This window comes from Talpa occidentalis, unplaced genomic scaffold (genome assembly GCF_014898055.3).
Source record: "Talpa occidentalis isolate TD23 unplaced genomic scaffold, MPIMG_talOcc4v2.1 talOcc4.8, whole genome shotgun sequence".
In the NCBI taxonomy this organism is placed as follows: Eukaryota; Metazoa; Chordata; class Mammalia; order Eulipotyphla; family Talpidae; genus Talpa; species Talpa occidentalis.
In genome coordinates this window covers 65,649,421-65,662,085 of record NW_023605194.1, presented here as the reverse complement: position 1 = coordinate 65,662,085, position 12,665 = coordinate 65,649,421, and the positions used below count along the sequence as shown (strand labels likewise).

The following is a 12,665-nucleotide window of genomic DNA, read 5'->3' as shown; positions in this document are numbered from 1 at the left end:
GTGGGCTGGACTGGGGGAGGTTGCTGTAAACACAGCAGCTTCACCGTTGTCCTGGGCCTTCCAAAGTCCAGTCCATGAGCTGCATCTTCTGAAGGGCCTTGAGATCTTGAGGGCTCCTTCGCTCCAGGCATCTCTTTGTTGACCAGATGGCCCCTCTCCCAGCCTGATGGTTACTAGGGCTTCAGAGTGATAAGGGGGCTTCCTGGATCCCTGCCCTTCGTGCAACTAAATAAGGTGGGAGAGGGCCGGGAGGTCACCCTGATGCCCTACCTGCTGTCGGAACTTGACAAGCCCTTGGCACCTCAGGTTCTCCACCTGATGTTGGGCATGATCACAGCACCAGGGGCCTTTGTGAAGTGGGCCTTTGTTAAGGGGGAAGGAGGGAAGCCAGGGCTGTGTGCCTGCCTACCCTTTACCCCAACCCCATCAGGCCCGGGCTGGCCGCCCACTTTCATTCACCATGGAGCTGGGTTTCCCTGGGCACCAGGGGACTGGCCCAACCCCATCCCCCTCCAGCCCCTCCTCACCACCACTCTCACTGAGAGTAGGGGGTGGAGGCTGGGCGGCCTCCTGCACCCCTGCCCCCCTTGCCCTGCCTCCCAGGGCCAGGCAGCCTCGGTCCACTGCTGAACTGGGAGCAAGAAGCAGTGGCTGTCCTTGGCGGAGGTGGGCACCCAGGGGCTGCCAGCCACAGTGGGGATCGGCGCCAGGGTGACCTAAATGTCACTCCCATTGTAGGAAGGAGAAAACTGACCACGAGGAGGATTCTGATCTTCACAAGGTGACCCCAGTTTTGACCCCCAAGTCTCCTTGAAGAATAGAAGGTCCTAGGGTATCTAGGCTGTGAAATCTTGAGGGGTAGCAAGGAGGGTTTCCTGGACGACACAGCTATGGGCTGGAACTAAAGGGCAGCTGAGGTTTTGACAGAGGGGCGCCTTTGACCGCACTGGTGTTGTCCACGCAAAAGTGGAGAGGGGAGTGAGAAAGGGGTGCTAAACCTGGGGGCCCTTAAAGGGGAGATGACCTCCAAATCCTGTTCTTCTGGGACCCAGCTCCTTTACCTACAACTGAATGTCAGCTGGTTCCCAGCTCAAATGTGGGCCTCTTCCAGAAGCCCTGCAAGTCTGTCTCTGTCCTTCTACCCCCACACCCCAGTGGTTTCCATAGATGCCCCTCTCTGTCTACCCTGCAGGTGTGTGAGTCAGCTCCAGCTGGGATGGCAGTTCTCGCATCGCTAAGGGCTGCAGGAGGTCCAGCCCCCCACCAGGGCACTCTGGGCTTCCCATAGCCCATCACCTGTGCACCTGTTCCGCACGCATCCTCCAGCAACTCGCCATGGGTGGCTGCTTCTCCAAGCCCAAGCCAGGTATCACCTCTCTTCTTGCCTCCACCCTCCCTTCTTCCTCCTGCTCCCTTCCTCCTCCCCCTCTGCCTCTGAAGTAGGTCAGGCCTGGTAGCAGCTGGCTCTGAATGTTAATGCGCTGCAGGCAGGAGGGGTTGCAGAGCCTGGAGTACTTCTCCTAGCCCCCCTCTTTTGGAGTCTCCTCTTTTGGTAGGTTTTGAGCTGGTGGTGGAAATAGCAGCAGAGTCTTCCTTGTAAAGGGGAGGAGACGGTTCCTCCTGCCATAGGGTGGGAACTCTGTCCCCCAGAGCTGGGGAAGTGAGGGCTCCAGTGACACCTCAATCACACTATTACCCAGGGAACTCAAGTTAGCTCTCTAGGCCTCAGTTTCCTTCCCCACAAAATAAGCCCGACCTCTCAAAGCTGCAGTGAGGGTCGGGTAGCCCTACCCTCTTCACCTCTGCTGACCCCCTTTGTGACCTTGGGCCGCCTCCTAAGCCTCTCTGGGTACCCTTCTCATTTGTACAGTAAAGCCCCACCCTGCCTGCCCTGGGTAGTCCCTGCCCCAGTTGGGGGCCTCCCAGGGTGATATGGGAGCCCTGGGCCCATTATGCACAGAGACCTCCCGCATCTGATGGACTCTCTGGCCCCCACTTTCCTTCTTCTCTCCTCACAACACCCAGAAAGGCAAAGGTATGTAGCCATATCCCAGGTGGAGAAACCGAGGCTCTGAGGCCTTAGTGACCTTGCCCACCCCCACCATAGCCACCATGCCCCGGGGAAGCGTGCCCCAGCACCCCTTTCCTGATACGCATCAGCTCCATTTCCTTGGAACTCTTGAACCTTTTCTGCTTTTCCTGCGCTTGAGGGAGAACCTGGTGGTGATAGAACCTGGGTTGCCCTCCAGGCAGAGGCATCCACTTATGTTTCTCACTCCCATGCTGTGGACAGCCTGGACTCTACCTTACCACCCTCCCTGCCTCAATATATGACTTGGGCAAATGATGCCCATTATCTTGACCTCAGCCTTCCTCCATCACAAGTGGGCAGGAGGATGCCAGCTGGCCACATAGCGGGCTCCTATAGGACTCCCGGGCTGGCAGGAGGGCCTGGACAGAACATACCACCTGCTTCTTCTTTCACCTCACAGGCTAGCCTGCCTTGGACCCCTGGCCCCAGGACTTCCTCTACCCCAGAGGTTGTACTAAGAACTTGGGCTTTTGAGCACACACCCAGCCAGCCCTACCCTGTCCTTGGCTGCGTGACCTTGGGCAGGTGACTCCATCTCGCTGAGCCTCTGTGTTCTCACAGAGTACAGAACAGGGCTTAATAATTCTGCCCTGTTGTGGGCTATGTACTTAGCACAGCACCTAGCACACAGGAGGCATCGCAGTGTTACTATTCCCTCTTTTGGGGGAGGGGGTGGCTGGGCTCCCTGCCACCAAGATTTCCCCAGGGGGCTGTGACAGAGGGGCAGGCCCCTGGTTCTCACACCGCACAGGTCACGCAGGTGGGCTCAGGGAATTTCAGGGTGCGCTGGTGAGAGCATTTGGCCATGAGGGTTTAGCTGGGCTTGATCAGGTTGGGGTGACCACAACCAGCAGATCTTTGTGCGAATTCTTCATCTTTTACCTGCTCGACTGTGGCTTATGCACATCAGCACATACCTCCTCAGCCCCCTCTGCGCTCCCTGTGTGCCTACAGCCCCATGTTCCTGATGGGAGGTGTTTTGGGCCAGTCTGCTAAGCTCAGAACTAAGAGGAAGTGCAATTCTCTTGCCATCTGGTCACCTGCCCTTTATTAAGACACAAGTGCCACCTAAAAGCTTTTCCTCTTCACCATGGCTGACAGGTGAAGAGCTAACCAAGAAAACATTACTATCTACCTTCCTCCACTGGGCTTCTACTCTGGTTGCATAAATTATCTCCTTCAGCATTCACTATCACCAAAGAGGCAGGCCCTGTTTTCTTCCTTTTGTAGGGAAGGCATCTGAGCCAAAGGAGCTCAAGCAGGAGGCCATGGTCAAGTGGGTGGCTGAGAATCACGGAACTAGGGTTGATACATCTCTGTGGGTGAGCAGAGACCCTTTCCCCCCTCTGCCTTTCCACCACTGCTCCTGAATTCATATCTTCCCATTAGACTTGCATCAGCAAGCACCTCAGGGAGCCTTCTGGAAGGAGGTAGAGAATGAAAACAGACTAGCCTGGCTTGGCTGTTCTCCCAGCCCCTGCTAGGCTGGTCCTGTGAGCAACCTCTCTTCAGTTCACACACATAGCTGTCGTCAGCTGAGTCCACGGTATTTTTCTTCTTAATTGTTCCAAAAACATTCTAACCTCATTACATAAAGTGTGGGAAATGGAGGGGAAAACCCATCCTCCCCTGTAACCCCTGCCCCCTCCCACCTGCCACAACAACCTCAGTGTGGAGCCAGCTAGGATCACAGGAGCAGACTTCACTGCCCCCTGCTGGGTCTGGGGGCTGGAAACTGAGGAGGAGGGCCACAGGCCTGCCCGCACAGTCTCTGGGTCTAGCTCGGGGGCCAGCGGGGGTGGGGGGAGTGGGGGGTGGGGATCGGAACAGCACGTGATGAGGGACACACAGGGACTGGGCAGCCAGTGGAGGCAGCGCAGGGGGTGTGTCTGGGTGGGAGGGCACGAGTTAGCCAGCATGGGGGGGGGGGGGGAGGACAGCCTGGGCCAAGAGAACTGCAAAGGCAAAGGCTGGGCAGTTTGAATTAAAAAGGCTGGGTGCTTTGTTACCCAAGTGTCCGGCCTGAGGTGAAGGATGTAAGAGGTGAAGTCAGGAGAAGCTTGAGGCTCTGGTGCCTTAGAAGTGGGGAGAGGAACTTCCTGCTCCCTGTGGGCCCCACACTGTGCCAGGGGCTTAGTTTCTATCACTCCACAGTCCTCCCTGCAGCAGCAGCCCAGGAGGCCGGATTATCGCTGCTAAAAATTCTGTTTATTGTTCTCTTCTAATTAGAAAAATACCCCCGGTGCATTGCAGGGAATTTGAAAAATGTGCAAAAAATATAAAGGAGAAAAGGACAATCTCCTACTTCCTGCTCCCTAGAGTAGGCCTACTCTAGAGTAAGCCTTCCTCATGTGGGCACATGAGGAAGTGTCTTCTTGGTGGAGGTGAGGTTGCCCTGTGACCCTCTGTGTTGTCCTCACGCTCCTTCCTGCGTGGGGTCCCCTCCCTAGGCCCCAGGCTCTCACAAATGAAGTCACTGAAAAATCAGCACTTACTAAATGATGAAGAATTCTCAGATTGGTGCCAATAGCTAATTTAAAGAAGTTGAAATTATGTTGTGTACACTTCCTTACATTTTGAAACAATGTTGAAACCGATAGGGAAGTTGTAAATGTAGAACAATGACCCCTCGATTTCCCATCTCCCACATTCACTGAGCCATTCCCAGTTTTGGACACTGTTCTAAAATCATACCCTAACCTTGCCCCTGAGCCATGAGGGGTGTCAGCATCATCCCTGGGAGACTGCTTCCTTGGAGTCAGAGCAGACTTGGGGCACTAGGCATTTGTCCTCAGCACAGACCCTTGCACTAGGGCCAGTTTCAGGGTCAAAGGAGCTTCGTTTTTTTGCCCTCCTCACTAATCTTGTTATTGAAAAAGAAAACTTGTGGACATTAATTCAAGCCGACCCAACTATCCCTACACTCCCCACCCCCACCGTGCCCCCCCTTCTTACCATTTTAAGGCTCCTGCCTGGTGGTGCAGCTGACTTTCTGGAGTGGTTGTGGCGCAAGGGAGAATCTAGACTCAAGATCCAACCCGATCCAGAGCTAGTGGGGTGGCGCAGGAGGTGAGTAGGGTCAGGGACTCACAGCACTGCCCTACCTGCAGTGGAGCTCAAGATCGAAGTGGTGCTGCCCGAGAAGGAGCGGGGCAAGGAGGAGCTGTCAGCCAGCGGGAAGGGCAGCCCCCGGGCCTACCAGGGAAATGGCACGGCCCGCCACTTCCACGCTGAGGAGCGCCTGCCCGCCACACACCCCTACCCTGGCACTCAGGACTGCATTGAGGCTGCTGTCTGCCATGTCAAGGACCTTGAGAATGGCCAGTGGGTGCTGGGCCTGGGAGGGGGGAATCCGTGGACCTAGATGGGAGGGTAAGCTACAGATCAGGGATGGAGTGGGCTGGGAGTACTGGAAAGTACCCATGACCACCTCCTACCCTGGTCACCTCTTTGGAGGCTTCTGCTGTTTGGGTCCCAAGAACGTTGAACTCTGGAAAAAGGTGCCCACAGGGGGTTGCGCCTGGCTGCCTGGTGTCTGGCCTGACCTCTGAGTACAGCCCCTCCCTAGGATGCGGGAAGTGGAGCTGGGCTGGGGAAAGGTGTTGCTGGTGAAGGACAACGGGGAGTTTCATGCCTTGGGCCACAAGTGTCCCCACTATGGTGCACCCCTGGTGAAAGGTGAGCTGTCCCAAGGGTACATGGGAGGGAGGGGCAGGACCTCCCTGAAGGTGATTTGGCTGTTCTTCCCATAAGGGGCTAGACCAGGTCCCAGGTCAGCTTGACCCCTTCCTGGACCTCTAGGTCCTCATCTACTAGTGGGGTCTCCTGGGCTGTGGGAAAGGTCAGTGGGTACGGGGCATAGGAATACTTGCAGAGGAGTTCTTGGTGGTGGCCCCAGACTCGCGCTGTCCCCTCCCAGGTGTGCTGTCCCGAGGTCGGGTACGCTGTCCCTGGCATGGCGCCTGCTTCAACATCAGCACTGGGGACCTAGAGGATTTCCCTGGCCTGGACAGTCTGCACAAGTTCCAGGTGGGACAGGGTGTGCAGTGGGGTGGCAGCTTGGGGTGCAGGGTCAGGGACTGGAGCACCCCAAAGACTGGTCCTGAGCAACTTAGCCCTTGCAGGTGAAGATTGAGAAGGAGAAAGTGTACGTCCGGGCCAGCAAGCAGGTAAGGGGGTAGCTTGGGGTCTGGACAAAAGGTAAAGTTGAGGGGGACATCTTGGCCCAGGGAACAGCATGAAGAGCTGGAGATGAAGCTGTGCTGGAGTAGCAGGACCTGGTTGGCTAGGATGTTGGCACAGGAAGATGGCAACAACCGACCCCAGCTGCCTGCTCTTCCCACTCTCTGGCCACCCTCAGGCCTTGCAGCTGCAGCGAAGGACCAAGGTGATGGCCAAGTGTATCTCTCCGAGTGCTGGCCACAGCGGCAGCACCAACGTGCTCATTGTGGGCGCAGGTTGGTGGTGAGGTCACGAGGTCAGGGTGGGTTGGGGAAAAGATGGTTCTTGACCCACAGTCCCCTCTCCTCAGGTGCAGCTGGCTTGGTGTGTGCAGAGACACTGCGGCAGGAGGGCTTCTCAGACAGAATTGTCCTGTGCACGCTGGACCGACACTTCCCCTATGACCGACCCAAGCTCAGCAAGGTGGGGAGGGGTGGAGTAAAAGAGGGCACAGGCAGGACTCAGGCCCCTAGCCTTTTGTGTCCCAGTTGGGAGTGATCATCATCTTGATGTCACCCCTTGGGAGTCTGGCTAGCTGCCCTCATTGCTCGTACCAGGTTCATCTGGGGTACCCCCAGAAAGATCTGGGTTTGTTGAGTTCACTCCTACAGTCGTGTGACCTGGGGCTGGCACCACCCTCTCTGGGTTTCCATTTTTGTTGTGAAATGGAACTGTGACCCCTGATCTCATCTCAAGCTGGCTGTCTCCTGCAGTCCCTGGAATCACAGTCCGAGCAACTGGCCCTGAGGCCCAAGGAGTTCTTCCGAGCCTATGGTATTGAGGTTCTCATGGAGGCTCAGGTATGAGGTCAAGGCTGGGGAAGTGGGCTTAATGGGAACCATGAATGGCATGAATCTGGGGGTGCCCCCAGAAGTGTAGAGGGTGTTCTGCCCTCCTACTCAGGCATCTGAGGGGTATTCAAGGCCTTGGAGACAACACCGGATTGTCTTCCTGTCAGGCTCATGGAGAGCTGCAATACATGGGCACAGGCACTGTACCCACTTCTCAGGGCTGCTGGGAAATGCACAGAGTGGACTTATCCCAGGCCTAGCAGGGAGGATGACTTGCTAAGAGCCAGAGCAGGAGGCCCTGGCGGGACTTGAGAGTATATGGAGGGATTTGAGAGGAAGCTGATACCTAAAGCTTACAGAGTTAGCAAAAGCTGCCAGGTGAGGGAGGAAGGACAACCGAGGTGGCAGGAACAGTCCCTGTAGAAGCATCTTAGGGGGTCTGGGATGTGGGCATATTACAGGAGCTGGGAGAGGGCAGAGAGGCCCGTTCCATCTACACTCTGCCTGGTGGGGGTTGTAGGTGGTCACAGTGGATGTGAGAAACAAGAAGGTCGTGTTCAAGGATGGCTTCAAGCTCGAGTACAGCAAGCTGCTGCTGGCACCAGGGAGCAGGTAGGAGGACATCTCCTCTTTTGACCCCCATGACACTGGACAGAGCACTGGGCGGGGAGGAGGGCCCTGGACTCTGGGAACCCCTCACTGTTGCCGGCCATATCTCAGCCCTAAGACCCTGAGCTGCAAAGGCAAAGAGGTGGAAAATGTGTTCACCATTCGCACACCTGAAGATGCCAATCGTGTGGTGAGGCTGGCCAGGGGCCGGAACGTGGTGGTCGTGGGAGCTGGCTTCCTAGGTGAGTAGCCAGGGATGGTGGAGGTGGTGGTCAAGCCATCATGGCCAGGCCAGGGAGGTGCTAGCCCTGGGAGGTACGTGATGCCAGCCCATCACCCACCATCCTGCCTCCAGGAATGGAGGTGGCTGCCTATCTGACTGAGAAGGCCCACTCCGTGTCTGTGGTGGAGCTGGAGGAAACGCCCTTCAGGAGGTTCCTGGGGGAGCGTGTTGGTCGTGCCCTCATGAAGGTGAGCCTACCCTGGCATCCAGCCCCTCAGAACCCTGGGTATCCAACAAAGTCCCCAGTCAGGCCCTCGCCACTGCCCATCCCCCCACCTACCCTGACAGATGTTTGAGAGCAATCGTGTCAAGTTCTACATGCAGACAGAGGTCTCAGAGTTGCGGGCCCAGGAGGGAAAGGTAGGCCCTCTGTCCACTCCCTGCCACTTTCTGTCCCTTTTTCCCTGGGCCCCAGAGTTGGGCCCACCTGCTCACCCACCCAATTCCCACAGCTGAAGGAGGTCGTGCTGAAGAGCAGTAAGGTTGTGCGGGCTGACGTCTGCGTGGTGGGCATTGGTGAGTGGGTGAGCAGAACCACCTGCACACTCAAGAGTAACCTTGGGCCAGTCCCTTCCCCATCTTGAGCCTTACTCTCAACATCTGCAAAATGGGGGCCCCCAACTATACCCATTTTTCAGGGCTGTTCAGGAATGTGTATATTAGGCCTAGTCCAGGCCTAGCAAGGAGGATGCTCCTACTGACCACTATCCACTAATATTGAGGACACAGACAAGCCTCTACCTGGTCCCTGCTCCCTCCAGTTGAGGTTCTAGTTTGGGGAGGGACAAAGCTGGGAGATAGCCAAGAGGGTTTGGGAGTTATGGCATGTCAATCCCCATGGGAGATAGGGGGCTTCCTGGAGTGTTTCTTGGAGGAGGTGACCCATAAGGCCTGATGGGAGGCACTGGGGTCTGTGGGACAGAGGGTCAGGACGCATCAAGGCCCCAGGGTGGGCAGTCCATGAAGAGTCAATCTGGAGCTAGATTTCAGTGAGTGAAGGGTATGGGTTTGTGGAGAGTGATGGGGCAGAAAAAGGGAGGGATTAGGGAGTGAACACAGTGGGTTCTGTTCTGTCAGGTGCAGTTCCTGCCACCGGCTTCTTGAGGCAGAGCAGCATTGGTTTGGATTCCCGAGGCTTCATCCCTGTCAACAAGGTGGGGTGGGTGGTGTGGGCAAGGGTGCTGGGCTGGGAATGGGTGGGAGGGTCAGGTCAGAGCTCTGGGTCTTCTCTCCACAGATGATGCAGACCAACATCCCAGGTGTGTTTGCCGCTGGAGATGCTGTCACCTTCCCCTTGGCCTGGAGGAATAATCGGAAAGTGAATATCCCACACTGGCAGATGGCTCATGCCCAGGGTATGGCTAGCCTTGAAGCAGGGTCTCAGCCTCCCCTTGGCGCACCTCTTAGTTGCTGGCCTTGGGTTTGGGTCTTTGGGTTAGCTATTCAAGGCCCTGTGGTAACCTCTCTGGTCAGCCTCAGCCAGCTCACAGAGTAGGCCCTGTGGTCCCATCTCCAATCAGCCACATGTCCTTCTGCCAGTCACTCCTTAAAGACATGTTCCACAGAATTCCTTACCAACCTGTGTAGTCAACTGGGGCAAGAGAAAGGAATTTATTAGGACACAGGCCAGCTCCCCAGTCAGTGCCCCTGTCTACCTTGGACTGTAACCCAGTAGCCTCACGCAGGCCTGGGGAGGTAGCCTTCTGAGCTGGTAACCCAGACTCAGTGGGATCTGTGCTGAGGAATAGCCTCCTCCCACATATTTGGTGGTTCCCAGGCCTCTGATGCCTTACTCGCTGTGTGCACCTGGTGGGGACCTTTAAGCCACAGGTGCCAGTAAGTTATCTGCCTCACCGCCTCACAGGGAGGACTTCCAGATGCCCTGAACCTATTTCTCCTTTCTTCTGCCTTCACGTTATCTGAGGGTCTGTGCCTGAAATCCTACTCCTGGTACCAATTTCTCCTGAGGCCCAAGGTCAAAGGTTGATGCTAGGTCTTAAAGAACCAAAGGCTGCTCATTTGCCGAGTATAAGAAAGGGAAGTCCCAGAAGCCCAGGAAGCTGACCTTCCAGACTCAGGGCATTTCATTCACCTTCTCCAGAGAAGCAATCTAAGAGGCTGCCTTTGAGCCAGGTGTCCACCTGTGCACCATCAGTTACAGCTGAGGGTGGGCAGTGGGCTGAGAAAAGATGCCCCTATGGACTTTTAGGGAGACAAAATGTAGTTCCACATTTTAGGTGTCCCGATACAGTGTAGGGGTGGTGATGGTGGGGGTCAGGGCTCTTACGGCCCTGGGTCCCACAGGGCGCGTGGCGGCCCAGAACATGCTAGCACAGGAGGCAGAGATCAGCACCGTGCCCTACCTGTGGACTGCAATGTTTGGCAAGAGCCTGCGTTATGCAGGTAACTGAGGGCCCTTTCATGGGGGTGGGGGTTGTGAGATGAGGTCTTAGGAGAGAGCCTGGATTTTTCCAGGCTCTCAGAATGCAGATGGGGGGCTAGGAGCATCCTAGGGGCAGGGCCATGATGATTACAGGAAGGCCCAAAGAGCTCACTGGGGGCAGGGCTAGCTCAAAGGTCTGAGGGAGCTCACTGGGTCCGGAGGGGGCCCGAGGTGTGAGGCCCTTGGAAGCCCCCTCCCTTCCATTCACATGGCGCCACCACTGACTGCCTGACCCACAGGGTATGGAGAAGGCTTCGATGACGTCATCATCCAGGGGGATCTGGAAGAGCTGAAGTTCGTGGCTTTTTACACCAAGTGAGAGCAACAGGGTGGAACAGGGGTGCCAAGCAATGGGAGAGGGAATCATCCCAGAGAAGCTCTGTTCCAGATGGAAACTGACAGGAAAGGTGGAGCAGGTGGCAAAGGGAGGCAGCTAGACAGGAGACGAGGCCAAGGGAAGGTGAGGAGGCTGGACAGGAATAACTCCAGCTACTATGCATGGAGGCTAGCCATTTTATCTTTGGGACAACTCTTTGAGTTGGGTGTGGACACTGCACTTTTACACTAAGGGAAGTGACACAGGCAGAGGAGCCCAATCCTGAAGCCCATGAAGAGGAAGACTGAAGCCAAGCAGTAAAGTGCAAAGTGGGGGCGGGGAGGGTGCTCTGGACAGTTCTGTTGTTCTAGGCTAGACCCCCTCCTGAGCCCCAGGTGGGCAGGAATGTGTCAGGGTCTTCAAGAGGGCTGGTGCTGGGCAGTTCTTAGGCTTAGCTATCCTCTCTCTGCAGAGGTGACGAGGTGATAGCTGTGGCCAGCATGAACTATGATCCCATCGTGTCCAAGGTGGCAGAGGTGCTGGCCTCAGGCCGTGCCATTCGGAAGCGGGAGGTGGAGTAAGTTTGGGCATCAATGGTCTGGAGGGAGGAAATAGCTCAAGGAAATAGCTCAAGCTGCCCGTGGCAGTCAGCTGCCTTCACAGTCCTCCAGTCCCCTTTCCCCTACTCTTGGTCCCCATTGATCTGAGGCTCCCAGATCGAAGGCTCCAGGTCTATGGGGCTATGCAGAGCAAGGGTTGTGGTTTGGGAGTGGGCAGGTTATATGTGCTCCTGGGAGACAGAAAAATAGAAGGAAAAGGGGCAGTGTCCCAGTGCTGTTGGGGAGGGATCAAAGCTTGGGACACCTGACTGGATAGGCTGTGTTGAGCATGACAGAAACCAAGTGGGTAAATGCAGCTAGTGATGGCCCTGGGCAATGCCCTGCACAGAGAAGTGAGGTGGTTGTTTGAGGGCTTGGAGGCACTGGACACCAGCCATTACTCTTATCCTAGCATGGGGTCACTCCATAGGCTTGATCTGCCTAGAGAGAGCCCCCAGTGACTGGGGAAAGCCTGAAGGCCATGGGATGGGGTAGACTTCAGGGTGTAAACAAAGGAGAAGCAAGATGGGACAAGATGAATGACATGCTTTCTCCCTGGCCTTCTCTCTGTCTCTCCCTCTTGCCTTCGCAAAGGCTGTTTGTGCTACACAGCAAGTACGTGTATTTTCTGTTCTTCCTGCTGACCATTCTAAGCCTCTCCCACCTCAGTCCAGAGCCTGCACCCAATAGTCTTTCCCCTTCTGCCCAAGTACACATAACAGGGGGGCACCAGGGCCTGGCACAAAGCAGACGCCCTGCTCTCTCAAGGGCCAGCTGCTCAGGGTGCTGAGTGGGGAACCTCCTCTCTTCTGCCCTGACCCCTCCTCCCCTCATTCCTGCAGGACTGGCGACATGTCCTGGCTCACAGGGAAAGGATCCTGAGCTCACATGAAGTGGACTTGGGCAGGCATGCTGAGACACCAGGGACAAAAGCAGAGCCCTGGGGGCAGGTGCCAACCTCCAATTTCCCAGGATTCCCCAGGGCAAAACATGAGCCCTCCCAGAGCTTGCCTTCCACTACTTGGCTACCCTTCAGGGAGGCCTCCGCTGCCTCCAGGAGATACTCACCCCCCACAAAGGCCTTGACTGCCACCCACGGTGATGGGTGGGAGTGGAGGCAGGATAGCCTTGCCTCTTACCCCTCTATTGGGACTAGTCCCCTGTAGGGCCCTGCAACGTACTAGACATTGTCTTAAAATTAAAATGCACACATTTCCTGATCTGTGTGACTTCCACTGTAATTGGGAAAATACTCATGAGGGGAAAAGCAGATGACCTGGAGACAGGAACAACCAGAGAATACTCAGTGGC

At 56.1% G+C, this 12,665-nt stretch overlaps 1 protein-coding gene across 4 annotated transcripts; it reads left to right on the top strand.

Moving 5' to 3' along the window:
- Window positions 1-1,322: 1,322 nt before the first annotated feature.
- On the top strand, window positions 1,323-12,567 carry AIFM3 (apoptosis inducing factor mitochondria associated 3). 4 transcript variants are annotated; one of them, XM_037497922.1, is made up of 20 exons: window positions 1,323-1,366; window positions 5,203-5,416; window positions 5,661-5,770; window positions 6,012-6,121; window positions 6,217-6,261; window positions 6,453-6,549; window positions 6,624-6,736; window positions 7,027-7,113; window positions 7,625-7,716; window positions 7,825-7,955; window positions 8,069-8,184; window positions 8,285-8,356; window positions 8,449-8,512; window positions 9,074-9,150; window positions 9,234-9,351; window positions 10,301-10,399; window positions 10,679-10,754; window positions 11,228-11,332; window positions 11,949-11,969; window positions 12,197-12,567. In XM_037497922.1, the coding sequence occupies exons 1-20, from the start codon at window positions 1,336-1,338 to the stop codon at window positions 12,234-12,236; spliced, it is 1,818 nt and encodes a 605-aa protein (XP_037353819.1). In that variant the 5' UTR covers window positions 1,323-1,335; the 3' UTR covers window positions 12,237-12,567. The 4 variants fall into 4 exon arrangements, with proteins under 4 accessions (XP_037353819.1, XP_037353821.1, XP_037353820.1 ...); XM_037497924.1 differs by lacking the exon at window positions 11,949-11,969 and having other exon boundaries at window positions 1,336-1,366; XM_037497923.1 differs by lacking the exon at window positions 11,949-11,969 and having other exon boundaries at window positions 1,336-1,366; window positions 5,176-5,416.
- Window positions 12,568-12,665: the final 98 nt, after the last annotated feature.